The sequence below is a fragment of the Bombina bombina genome, chromosome 6 (genome assembly GCF_027579735.1).
Source record: "Bombina bombina isolate aBomBom1 chromosome 6, aBomBom1.pri, whole genome shotgun sequence".
In the NCBI taxonomy this organism is placed as follows: Eukaryota; Metazoa; Chordata; class Amphibia; order Anura; family Bombinatoridae; genus Bombina; species Bombina bombina.
Window position 1 is genome coordinate 579,425,457 of NC_069504.1, and position 15,053 is coordinate 579,440,509.

At 36.2% G+C, this 15,053-nt stretch overlaps 1 protein-coding gene across 1 annotated transcript in view; it reads left to right on the forward strand.

Moving 5' to 3' along the window:
- Positions 1–15,053, forward strand: part of ENTREP2 (endosomal transmembrane epsin interactor 2) — a 1,562,546-nt gene that overhangs the window by 367,006 nt on the left and 1,180,487 nt on the right. The window contains exon 2 of the mRNA XM_053717551.1: positions 11,222–11,278. Coding sequence (XP_053573526.1) covers positions 11,222–11,278 — 57 coding nt within the window. The remainder of the gene's footprint in view (positions 1–11,221; positions 11,279–15,053) is intronic.

The window sequence follows — 15,053 nt, forward strand, 5'->3', positions numbered from 1 at the left end:
TATATTTTCCAAATTTTTTTAGCCCTTTTAATATGAATCCATTTTTTTTGCTTGTTTAAGGAACCAGGAATGTGTGTGAAAGCATAAACTTTGTACAAATAATCATTCTTAAAGCAGTTTTGGCCTTTAGTAATAAGCCTAAATATGATTTCATTCTCTAAAATGATGTAACTAGCAGGTCGCCAAAGAGCTTGTTAATTTAGTCTAAAATATAATTAATTTTATATATTCAAGCATAGCATTAAGGTATTCTATATGTTGGTTTTTCTTTGTGAAATCTGTCAACAACTGACTGGATATCAAAGATATCAAAATAGTATTTCGTAAGTCAAATTTGAATAAAACTCCAATTGCCATACACACCTGCTATCAATCTACCCATGACGTACACTCAAATGCAACAGTTATAGCAATGTGACAAGGAGGGTTTACACTTTGAACTTTTTTAGACAGACACACTCACTATGAGAATAGCACTAACTCCAATTTGAAACTAATTATCTTCTGAGCTACTTGATGGATTTAAAAATATGAAATATCTACTGTTTCCTGTATCTCTCTGACACATTTGGGGAAAACATGTCTCAACCAATTAGCTTCACATTTGCAGTCAATGAAGAGACTGGTAATCTAAAAATGGGATCTATAACAGCCGCCAAAAATGACATTTTAGCATAAAACTCTCCATCAAAGTACAATGCAGTTAAAATAGAAAAAATATTTAATTTATAAACTCTTTGAAAATTACTTATGCGAAACATCTTTGGAGAGTCAGTGACATTCAAAGATGAAATGCCATATATTTTTTTGCTGCTCTGTTTAAACATAAGTAATACTTCAGCAGCTGGCTTGATTTAATTATGTAGCAATATTCTTGCATGTACTTTAAAATGCTGGACAGAAGACAAGTACTTACCATACGCAAATAAAACTGCTTATAAATGATTTCCAGTGGTATTATTTAGCTTAAAATGCCAAGGATTTCAGAGTAATTCCTTAATGGAACTGGTACCGTTAAATCAAAATAAAAATGGGAATAGGATTTAAAAGTAAAAGTGTACACTAGACAAATCAAAATGTTTATAAAATAATACCCAATTACAAGTACAAGCGCTAGTCTTCTAATCAGGCTGTATTTAATATAGAGATGCATTTATTCTGAAGATAGACAGGGATATAACAAATGAACAGGCAATGTGAAATCTAGTGAGGCAGCTGTAAATAATAAATAACAACAAACTGCACATAAAAGCTACAAAACAGCAGTAATTACAATTGAAAAGAAAATTGTTCTCCCTCTCAGTATTGACCACTGGCTTCCATAGTATCTCCCAGGGCCAATGAAAACAAGAGTTCCGCAGATGGTGGTGGAACAGCTGTGAATAGCACAATGTCACACAGTGAGATGAAACATCAGGATATGTTAGGTGCACTGATGCTGAGGATATGACAGCATTAAGTATTCACCAAGAGACGAGCATTCAAAAATGAAAAACTAGTTGGAGTTTCTTCCTTGTTGTTCAGTTTAAAATCAGCAGCAGTTATTAGTTCTGCTTTTTAAAAACTAAAGACACATACAAGCAGAAGATACAGCAGTATAGAAGTATTACAGATAAAAAAAAACTGTAGAAAACAATACAAGCTAATAACAAATAGGACAGGTACTTCTCATCTACTTACAGACATGGTGCTGTGAATAAGATATCACAATAGTGCAGCTAATAACAAATAGGACAGGTACTTCTCACCTACTTACAGACATGGTGCTGTGAATAAGATATCACAATAGTGCAGCTAATAACAAATAGGACAGATACTTCTCACCTACTTACAGACATGGTGCTGTGAATAAGATATCACAATAGTGCAGCGAATAACAAATAGGACAGGTACTTCTCACCTACTGTACTTACAGACATGGTGCTGTGAATAAGATATCACAATAGTGCAGCTAATAACAAATAGGACAGATACTTCTCACCTACTTACAGACATGGTGCTGTGAATAGGATATCACAATAGTGCAGCTAATAACAAATGGGACAGGTACTTCTCACCTACTTACAGACATGGTGCTGTGAATAAGATATCACAATAGTGCAGCTAATAACAAATGGTACAGGTACTTCTCACCTACTTACAGACATGGTGCTGTGAATACGATATCACAATAGTGCAGCTAATAACAAATAGGACAGGTACTTCTCACCTACTTACAGACATGGTGCTGTGAATAAGATATCACAATAGTGCAGCTAATAACAAATAGGACAGGTACTTCTCATCTACTTACAGACATGGTGCTGTGAATAGGATATCACAATAGTGCAGCTAATAACAAATAGGACAGGTACTTCTCATCTACTTACAGACATGGTGCTGTGAATAAGATATCACAATAGTGCAGCTAATAACAAATAGGACAGGTACTTCTCATCTACTTACAGACATGGTGCTGTGAATAAGATATCACAATAGTGCAGCTAATAACAAATAGGACAGATACTTCTCACCTACTTACAGACATGGTGCTGTGAATAAGATATCACAATAGTGCAGCTAATAACAAATAGGACAGGTACTTCTCACCTACTTACAGACATGGTGCTGTGAATAAGATATCACAATAGTGCAGCTAATAACAAATAGGACAGATACTTCTCACCTACTTACAGACATGGTGCTGTGAATAAGATATCACAATAGTGCAGCTAATAACAAATAGGACAGGTACTTCTCACCTACTTACAGACATGGTGCTGTGAATAAGATATCACAATAGTGCAGCTAATAACAAATAGGACAGGTACTTCTCACCTACTTACAGACATGGTGCTGTGAATAAGATATCACAATAGTGCAGCTAATAACAAATAGGACAGATACTTCTCACCTACTTACAGACATGGTGCTGTGAATAAGATATCACAATAGTGCAGCTAATAACAAATAGGACAGGTACTTCTCACCTACTTACAGACATGGTGCTGTGAATAAGATATCACAATAGTGCAGCTAATAACAAATAGGACAGGTACTTCTCACCTACTTACAGACATGGTGCTGTGAATAAGATATCACAATAGTGCAGCTAATAACAAATAGGACAGATACTTCTCACCTACTTACAGACATGGTGCTGTGAATAAGATATCACAATAGTGCAGCTAATAACAAATAGGACAGGTACTTCTCATCTACTTACAGACATGGTGCTGCCTGTGAATAAGTTATCACAATAGTACAGCTAATAACAAATGGGACAGGTACTTCTTATCTACTTACAGACATGGTGCTGTGAATAGGATATCACAATAGTGCAGCTAATAACAAATGGGACAGGTACTTCTCACCTACTTACAGACCTGGTGCTGTGAATAAGTTATCACAATAGTGCAGCTAATAACAAATAGGACAGGTACTTCTCACCTACTTACAGACATGGTGCTGTGAATAAGATATCACAATAGTGCAGCTAATAACAAATAGGACAGGTACTTCTCACCTACTTACAGACATGGTGCTGTGAATAAGATATAACAATAGTGCAGCTAATAACAAATAGGACAGGTACTTCTCACCTACTTACAGACATGGTGCTGTGAATAAGATATCACAATAGTGCAGCTAATAACAAATGGGACAGGTACTTCTCACCTACTTACAGACATGGTGCTGTGAATAAGATATCACAATAGTGCAGCTAATAACAAATAGGACAGGTACTTCTCACCTACTTACAGACATGGTGCTGTGAATAAGATATCACAATAGTGCAGCTAATAACAAATGGGACAGGTACTTCTCACCTACTTACAGACATGGTGCTGTGAATAAGATATCACAATAGTGCAGCTAATAACAAATGGGACAGGTACTTCTCACCTACTTACAGACATGGTGCTGTGAATAAGATATCACAATAGTGCAGCTAATAACAAATGGGACAGGTACTTCTCACCTACTTACAGACATGGTGCTGTGAATAAGATATCACAATAGTGCAGCTAATAACAAATAGGACAGGTACTTCTCATCTACTTACAGACATGGTGCTGTGAATAAGATATAACAATAGTGCAGCTAATAACAAATAGGACAGGTACTTCTCATCTACTTACAGACATGGTGCTGTGAATAAGATATAACAATAGTGCAGCTAATAACAAATAGGACAGGTACTTCTCATCTACTTACAGACATGGTGCTGTGAATAAGATATCACAATAGTGCAGATAATAACAAATAGGACAGGTACTTCTCACCTACTTACAGACATGGTGCTGTGAATAAGATATCACAATAGTGCAGCTAATAACAAATGGGACATGCACTTCTCATCTACTTACAGACATGGTGCTGTGAATAAGATATCACAATAGTGCAGCTAATAACAAATAGGACAGGTACTTCTCACCTACTTACAGACATGGTGCTGTGAATAAGATATCACAATAGTGCAGCTAATAACAAATAGGACAGATACTTCTCATCTACTTACAGACCTGGTGCTGTGAATAAGATATAACAATAGTGCAGCTAATAACAAATAGGACAGATACTTCTCATCTACTTACAGACATGGTGCTGTGAATAAGATATAACAATAGTGCAGCTAATAACAAATAGGACAGGTACTTCTCATCTACTTACAGACATGGTGCTGTGAATAAGATATCACAATAGTGCAGCTAATAACAAATAGGACAGGTACTTCTCACCTACTTACAGACATGGTGCTGTGAATAAGATATCACAATAGTGCAGCTAATAACAAATGGGACATGCACTTCTCATCTACTTACAGACATGGTGCTGTGAATAAGATATCACAATAGTGCAGCTAATAACAAATGGGACAGGTACTTCTCACCTACTTACAGACATGGTGCTGTGAATAAGATATCACAATAGTGCAGCTAATAACAAATAGGACAGGTACTTCTCACCTACTTACAGACATGGTGCTGTGAATAAGATATCACAATAGTGCAGCTAATAACAAATAGGACAGATACTTTTCATCTACTTACAGACCTGGTGCTGTGAATAAGATATAACAATAGTGCAGCTAATAACAAATAGGACAGATACTTCTCATCTACTTACAGACATGGTGCTGTGAATAAGATATCACAATAGTGCAGCTAATAACAAATGGTACAGGTACTTCTCACCTACTGTACTTACAGACATGGTGCTGTAAATACGATATCACAATAGTGCAGCTAATAACAAATGGGACAGGTACTTCTCACCTACTTACAGACATGGTGCTGTGAATAGGATATCACAATAGTGCAACTAATAACAAATGGTACAGGTACTTCTCACCTACTGTACTTACAGACATGGTGCTGTAAATACGATATCACAATAGTGCAGCTAATAACAAATGGGACAGGTACTTCTCACCTACTTACATACATGGTGCTGTGAATAGGATATCACAATAGTGCAGCTAATAACAAATGGGACAGGTACTTCTCATTCATTTTCATATAAGATACTGTGGATACAATATCATAATAGTGCAGCAAGTAACGGGGCAGGCACTATAAAGGAAAATAGTCACAGGGAGTTCAGTGCAGCTATTCAGAAGATTTATTTCAGAGTTTAAGTAAAAGCCACAAAGGATTAAAAGCTCTCTTGAAGGATCATGTAGCTCAATGCGTTTCAACATTACATTTGTCTTTTCAAGAGCAAGATAAAATATTTCATAAAAAGAGCTGTATCACAATTTTACTGCTGCTTTAAACCCTAAAAGTTACTGCTTATCAACTCTCATTCATATGTTATCTTACATATTTTTATCCTTAGGAAGAAGTAAAGTTTTGTTAAAATCCTTATAATTAAATTTAAATCAGTTACAAATAATTTATTAATAAAAAAAATGTATTCTATGGTTAAAAAACAGCTATTTTCTTTTTAACCAATCACGTGATTGGTCTTGTGAAAAGACCAATTACAAACTTAAAAAATATTAGTCAATCATAAAATTCATGATTTCGAGTCCTTAATCAAGTAGTCCTTGCAAAACAGTTCCAACTCAGATCCACCTCAATTCAAAAGTGACATGTTACTTCTAGTAGTCAATCATATACTCTATATTCCGGCATCTTATGGTAAAGTTTACATTCATATATTCCAGATAGTTAGGTCAACTCGAGTTTAAATGTGTATGATAAATTTTCCGGACAAAAAAGTGCACTTAAAAGACTAGAGAAATGCAGTGTGAACATTCATTTAAAGTGTAAAAATAATCATCTTAATTTATAAATAAAAAAGTCTTGCGGCTAGATTACGAGTTGTGCGTTAGGCTTAAAAAGCAGTGTTGGCCGGTCCCAACGCTGCTTTTTAACGCCCGCTGGTATTACGAGTCTTGCAGGTACAGGTGTACCGCTCACTTTTTTGGCCAGACCTGGAAATAACGTAAATCCACATACGTAAGTTGCGTATCCTCTTTTTTCAATTGGACTTGCATAGTGCCGGTATTACGAGTCTGACAAAAAGTGAGCGGTAGACCCTCTCCTGTCAAGACTGGTACCGCAATTTAAAGTCAGTAGTTAAGAGTTTTACACTACAACGCCGTAGCATAAAACTCTTAACTAAAGTGCTAAAAAGTACACTAACACCCATAAACTACCTATTAACCCCTAAACCGAGGCCCTCCCACATCGCAAACACTAAAAATAATTTTTTAACCCCTAATTTGCCGAACCGGACATCGCCACTATAATAAATATATTAACCCCTAAACTTCCGCACTCCCGCCTCGCAAACATTAGTTAAATATTATTAACTACTAATCTGCCGTCCCTAACATCGCCAACACCTACCTACATTTATTAACCCCTAATCGGCCGCCCCCAACATCGCCGCCACTATACTAAAGTTATTAACCCCTAAATCTAAGTCTAACCCTAACCCCCCCTAACTTAAATATAATTTAAATAAATCTAAATAAAATTACTATAATTAACTAAATTATTCCTATTTAAAACTAAATACTTACCTGTAAAATAAACCCTAAGCTTGCTACAATATAACTAATAGTTTCATTGTTCAGAAGAGATATATCAAAATGCGCCAGAGGATTATACCACACAAACTTATCTTAAATTCGGCGAGATCTCCCAACCAGATCTCAAAGAGATGAGAAAGAAATATGCCAACCTTTTCTTTTAGCGCTTTTCTTTTGGCATATTTCTTTCTAATAGTTACATTGTAGCTAGCTTAGGGTTTATTTTTATTTTACAGGCAAGTTTGTATTTATTTTAACTAGGTACAATAGTTATTAAACAGTTATTAACTATTTAATAAACTACCTAGCTAAAATAAAGACACATTTACCTGTAAAATAAAACCTAACCTAAGTTGCACTAACACCTAACACAACACTATAATTAAATTAATTCCCTAAATTAAATACAATTAAATACAATTAAATACAATTAGCTAAAGTACAAAAAAAACACTAAATTACAGAAAATAATAAACAAATTACACGATTTTTAAACTAATTACACCTAATCTAATTCCCCTAACAAAATAAAAAAGTCCCCCCCAAAAAAAAGCCCTACCCTACACTAAATTACAAATAGCCCTTAAAAGGGCCTTTTGCGGGGCATTGCCCCAAAGTAATCAGCTGTTTTACCTGTAAAAAAAATTACAAATCCCACCCAACATTAAAACCCACCACCCACACAACCAAACCTACTCTAAAACCCACCCAATACTCCCTTAAAAAAACCTAACACTAACCCCCTGAAGATCACCTTACCGGGAGAAGTCTTCATTCAACCGGGCCGAAGATCACCTTCGTCCTCAACGAAGCTGGGAGAAGTCTTCATCCAAGCCGGGCGAAGTGGTCCTCCAGACGGGCAGAAGTCTTCATCCAGACGGCATCTTCTACCTTCATCCATCCGGCACGGAGTGGGTCGATCTTCAAGACATCCGACGCAGAGCATCCTCTTCTTTCCACAGCGACTGAAGAATGAAGGTACCTTTAAGTGACGTCATCCAAGATGGCATCCCTTCAATTCCGATTGGCTGATAGAATTCTATCAACCAATCGGAATTAAGGTAGAAAAAATCCTATTGGCTGATGCAATCAGCCAATATGATTGAGCTGGCATTCTATTGGCTGATTGGAACAGCCAATAGAATGCCAGCTCAATCCTATTGGCTCATTGCATCAGCCAATAAGATTTTTCCTACCTTAATTTCAATTGGCTGATAGAATTCTATCAGCCAATGAGAATCTAAGGGATGCCATCTTGGATGACGTCACTTAAAGGAACCTTCATTCTTCAGTCGCCGTGGAAAGAAGAGGATGCTCCGCGTCGGATGTCTTGATGATGGACCCGCTCTGCGCCGGATGGATGAAGATAGAAGATGCCGTCTGGATGAAGACTTCTGCCCGTCTGGAGGACCACTTCTGCCCGTCTGCAGGACCACTTCTGCTGGATTCGTTGAGGACTTGTTGGCCTGGTTGGATGAAGACTTCTCCCGGTAAGGTGATCTTCAAGGGGTTAGGTTTTTTTAAGGGGGTATTGGGTGCGTTTTAGAGTAGGGTTGGTTGTGTGGGTGGTGGGTTTTAATGTTTGGGAGGATTTGTAATATTTTTACAGGTAAAAGAGCTGATTACTTTGGGGCAATGCCCCGCAAAAGGCCCTTTTAAGATCTATTTGTAATTTAGTGTAGGGTGGGGCTTTTTTATTTTGGGGGGGGCTTTTTTATTTTGTTAGGGGGATTAGATTAGGTGTAATTAGTTTAAAAATCTTGTAATTTGTTTATTATTTTCTGTATATTTAAGTTGGGGGGTTAGGGTTAGGGGTTAATATGTTTATTATAGTGGCGGCGACATTGGGGCTGCAGATTAGGGGTTAATAAATGTAGGTAGGTGGTGTCAATGTTAGGGCCAGCAGATTAGGGGTTAATAATATTTAACTAATGTTTGTGAGGCGGGAGTGTGGCGGTTTAGGGGTTAATATGTTTATTATAGTGGCGGCGACGTTGGGGCAGCAGATTAGGGGTTAATAAATGTAGGTGGGTGGTGGCGACATTGGGGGCGGCAGATTAGGGGTTAATAAATATAATGTAGGTGTCAGCGATGTTGGGGGCAGCAGATTAGAGGTTCATAAGTATAATGTAGGTGGCGGCGGTGTCCGGAGCAGCAGATTAGGGGTTAATAATATAATTAGGTTGCGGCGATGTCAGGGGTAGCAGATTAGGGGTTAATAAGTGTAAGATTAGGAGTATTTAGACTCGGGGTTCATGTTAGGGTTTAGGTGCAGACATAAAGTGTATTTCCTCATAGGAATCAATGGGGCTACGCTAAGGAGCTTTACGCTACTTTTTGGCAGGTGTTAGACTTTTTTTCAGCCGGCTCTCCCCGTTGATTCCTATGGGGAAATCGTGCACGAGCACGTTACACCAGCTCACCGCTAATGTAAGCAGCGCTGGTATTGGAGTGCGGTAAGGAGCAAAATTTTGCTCAACGCTCACTTCTTGTCTGGGTTGTAAAAACCCGTAATACCAGCGCTGTCTGTAAGTGAGCGGTGAGCATAAACTGCTTGTTAGCACCGCACAGCCTCTAACGCAAAACTCGTAATCTAGGTGTAAGTCTTTTTAGTCTATTTTTTTTCGAATTTTATCATACATTTTTAAATGAAGATAGAGAATGGAGAATCGATTAGCAGGAACGTTTAGGGTATAAAACAGTAGTATAATTGTTATGTGATACAGCTCTTTTATGAAATATTTTATCTTGCTCTTCAAAAAGAATAATGTAAAGTTGAAGCACATTGAGCAACATAATCCAGCAAGTGAGCTTTTAATCCTTTGTGATTTTATACTTAAACTCAGGAATAAATCTTTTAAAAATGGGCACTTGACTCCCTATGACTATTTCCCTTTGTAGTGGCTGTCTTATTTCTTACTCACTGCACTATTGTGATCTTTTATCCTCAGCCCATGTCTGGAAGTGAATGAGAAGTGGATATTGATTCCTCCTTTAGACAAGCACAGTATCTTTTAAAAAATAATAAAAAAAATTGTTTAGCTAACTATTTTATAAGATGCATGCATATTTTTCATATTCTTTTTTAATTCCTTCCTTTCATCTTTCCTTTTTTCCTTTACATTCCTTCTCTCCTTACTCCTTTTCTTCCTCATAATAGTTAATAAAAGGGTTAATGGAATGAGGAAAATAGATAGTTGATGGGGCCGATTTATTAAAGTGCGGACGGACATTATACGATGTAGCGTATCATGTCCGCCACACATCGATAAATGCTGACAGCATACGCTGTCGGCATTTATCATTGCACAAGCAGTTCTTGTTAACTGCTTGTGCAATGCCGCCCCCTGCACATTCACGGCCGCTAGCAGGGGTGTCAATCAGCCCGATAGTCTAGGCTCGGGCAGATTGATGTCCGCAACCTCAGAGTAGGCGGACCAGTTATAGAGCAGCGGTCTTTAGAAGGCTCGCGCGGAAACAGGGGCATCAAGCTCCATTCGGAGCTTAATAATTCGGCCCTGATGTATTGAGTGTGTAAACGTATGGGTTTCAAGTGTAATAAATATGTGTACAGGTGTGGTGTCATTTCATTGGTGGTAGTAGGAGTTGTAAAACACTGGTGCAATATAGTGCTCAAGGCATGTCCTGAGCCTACCTCAGTATGTTCTTATATACAGGAGCTAAGTTTTAACACTGATACCAAGAGAAACAGGTAAATTAAATAATTGCATTTTTTTTTTCACTCAAGTTTAAATTTTAATTCCAAATTGCTTTAAATGAAGAACATTTAAACTGTAGCATCAAAGCAATTTTAATGTACAAAAATAGTGTAAATGTTGCTAGAATAGTATCTATAGTTCTTACTTGTGCAAATACACAAGGAATATATCTATCTATCTATCTATCTATCTATCTATCTATCATCTATCTATCTATCTATCTATCTATCTATCTATCATTATATCTATTATCTATCTATCTATCTATCTATCTATCTATCTATCTATCTATCTATCTATCTATCTATCTATCTATCATCTATCTCTATATGCACCTATATATGGCTATAAATCCTTTTAGACAAATTATTTTGAAATAGTATAATAATAATCATACTAATAGGCAATATTCTGTCTGCCTGTTGATAAAATAAATTTGCTGTGTGCTTTATCTCTGACATTTCTCATTTAATTCCAGGTACTCTTGTCAGGATTGATTGGTGTTGTCGCTTGGAAACGACCCCTCTCACTTGTTGTAAGTAACAAAGTGGCGTTAATTTTGTCAGACAGAGTTGGATTATTTGTTCCTCTAATCATTTTGTCTTTTACTTTAAAAACATAGTATATAGTTATTGTGTATTTTTTGGCTAGAAATATGTTAAGGCTTCACGTAGAAGATTATTTTACGATCATGAAACACTAATGATGCTTTAATAGAAATGAATTGCACTAAGCAGTATACCATATGTGTATGTATATATGTATGTGTATGTATATATGCATATGTGTGTGTATGTATATATATATATATATATATATATATATATATACATATACACACATATACACATACAGTATATATAAATTATAACACAGTATATGCAACTGATATTCATACATGAAATAAAATATTGCAGTCTGGTTGTAACATAGCAAAAGGAATCTTATTTTTTCTTTAATTAATATCTGCCAGTGAGGTACAGATTAACTGCTAATATGTTTTCTCTAGATATCTACCCCGATTTGTCACAAGCGTGATAACCGTATTCCCCCATAGAAATTAATGGAGCAAACAAAGTGTGTGTGTGTGTGTGGGGGGGGGGGAAACCTACTTGCACGCAAACGAGATTGCATATTCTTAAATGCACTAATCTGACATAAAAATATGAATATTTCACATTCTAGTGTTCTTCAAATAGAAGAATATGTTCTATGTATTCATAAATACATCTTTCTACATATCTTGGTACAATATATATCCAACCCTATATATATATATATATATATATATATATATATATATATATATATATATATATATATATATATATATATATATATATTCAGTATGTCACAAAAGTGAGTACACCCCTCACATTTTTGAAAATATTTTATTATATCTTTTCATGTGACAACACTGAAGAAATGACACTTTGCTACAATGTAAAGTAGTGAGTGTACAGCCTGTATAACAGTGTAAATTTGCTGTCCCCTAAAAATAACTCAACACACAGCCATTAATGTCTAAACTGTTGGCAACAAAAGTGAGTACACCCCTAAGTGGAAATGTCAAAATTGGGCCCAAAGTGTCAATATTTTGTGTGGCCACCATTATTTTCCAGCACTATATAAAAAGAAGGCGCCCATAGCGTAATACATTCAAATCAGTGGACAAATGTGATACAAGGTGATAGAAATGTACTCACATTTAGGAAAGCACTGTCAAGTGCCGTACAGACAGGCCAGAAATTCTAGAGTATGCTGGCTAACTCTCTCTTTCAGTAGCAGCAACCTATGTGTAGTTGTTTCTTCATTGAAATGAATCAAAAACAGACTACTATAGCATAATATGCTGATGAGATGAGGAAAGAAAAACGCTGGGTCTCTTTGTATATCCACAATTTATTGGGATACAGGTTTCAACAATCTCAAGGTAAGCTCCTATCTGACGCGTTTTGCGCGTGCGTACATGCGCTTCATCAGAGATAATGGCCTCTGCTGCTCTGGATCCTTTTATAGGTGAGTGGAACCAATTACCTAGAGGGGTGTTTTCTTTGTGTTGTGATTAACCATTGATTGTCTAATATCACTAAACAATTTTCAATAGGGGTATTGTTATAGTACTGTGTCAAATAGACTGTATTAGGAACTCGTTGACAGTGTCATGTTATGTCCGCTCACTATATGGATCCAGAACAGTGAGGCAAAAGAACAGATATATTCATCTAACATTTGTCTGACTTGCAATATCCTTTTTTTACCTATATATACTTTTTTTTATTATTTAAAACTATATATACTTGTACGTTTTCTTATTTGCTTGTATACTAATATGTATATCAATACTTGATCTTGATTAGAAAGTAAAAATGGCTTAAAAATACATATAATAACATAATGAAGAAAAAGGGATACTGAAGAAGAAATATACTAAAGAAGAAAATGTTATCAAAATTAATAAAGTTAAAAAAATAAAAATTAAAAGCAACAATGATTTCTCCATGAAGCAGCTAATGTTGGCAAGAAATGGCTTTATCTTACCCACCTGCTTACCTATCTTCCTATTAATAAATCTAGTATTCTAACTATTGTTACTGGCTTGCATTATGATCCTTTGATCTAGAGATTATCGATCTACATAGATATATACTTGTATATTTAGGATCTGAAAAGCCTGTTGTGATCTTTGTTAATGCTCTCTTGTACTTAGCTAATGTTAGCTAGTTTGACTTGGAGGAAGAGAATGGAAATTATACTGTATTATGGTATTATGTACCCCAGTCTTGTTGTTCTGAGAGTTGGATGCCTCTATTAGTTTTAAGAGGTGTAACTAGCTAGTCTCTGTTCCAGCAGCTGCTGCTTTAGAAGATACTAAACGTCTTAGTTGTAAACCCTGCAATTAAGTTTGGATTACCCTGAATTGACTGAGTTTTATACACATTCTTATGGGAATCCAGCTGATTGACAATAATCTGGAATACACTTTGGCTATTGTGTGGATCCTATAGTTTCCAAGACTGAGACACCCCCTACTGATGCTCCTGACACAGTGAATGAGTTAGGCAGACTACTCCTGAATATCTGGCTTGCCCTTATAGCACTTGGTAGTGCATCATCAAATGTGAGTTGAACATTTTTACCTTACATTTTATTTATGCCTCAACATATTATGCTATGGTAGCCTGTTTTTGATTAATTTCAAGGAAGAAACAACTACACACAGGTTGCTGCTACTGAAAGAGAGAGCCAGAATACTCTAGAATTTCTGGCCTGTCTGTACGGCACTTGACAGTGCTTTCCTAAATGTGAGTGCATTTCTATCACCTTGTATCACATTTGTCCACTGATTCGAATGTATTACACTATGGGTGCCTTCTTTTATATATTTTTCTGTAGGTTACCATGAGAGTGAGTGGCCATCTCACTTTATGAAGAGCTGCCTGTAAACCATTGCTGTACACACGCTGAGATCACTAAACAACTAAAGCAAGAACAAAGAAACATTTGTTTTATATATTTAATTTTATTTTTACTTATATATCCCTCTATGGGGAGACCCACATTGTTTTGGGACTTTTTTGGAACTCCTTATTTGCTCTACGCAATATTTTGGGACTTTTGTCCCATTACTACTGTTTAGTGTTTTAATTTCGTTAAATTGCTGTTTTTATAGTGATGCAACATTATTTGTGACATTGTATTTTTTCCAATCAAAAATTTTTTATTGAGATCAATGCAAAGTTAACAGAATAACAGTTGGGTGAGATGTACATTGAATGAACATTTGAATTATGAACAGCATTATGGAAATAATTGAATGTTTAAGAAGAAATCAATGAGAAGTAAAACATGTCATTTCCATGTAACAGTATAACATACGTTTGTAAATAAAGTATAACCCCTGTTATGGTAAGAATGGACTCAATTCGTTTTTATTTTAGGGGGGGGGAAGGGGTTAGCATATGTGAAGGTAATAAGAGTAGTTATTTTAAAGATGTATAAGCAGCAGTACTGGAGAGTACGGGGTGTGGATGTTGGGTAGTGGGTAAGAAGAACTGAGGGATTCCCTGCCCGGGAGGGGGGATGAGAAAGGCAGAAGGGGGGGGGGGAAGAGATTGAAACATATTTTAAGTTTGGGGAGTGGTTGTGTGATGTGTACCCCATTTAGGGAATTTCGTGAGCCACGGAGACCAAATCTCGGTGAAAGAGTCAGTTTTATCTAAGGTCCTGTAAGAGTATTGCTCCATCTGACCAATGTAGTGAATTATATTAAGTGTCTGGGAGAAGGAAGGGGAGTTTTCGTTTCTCCA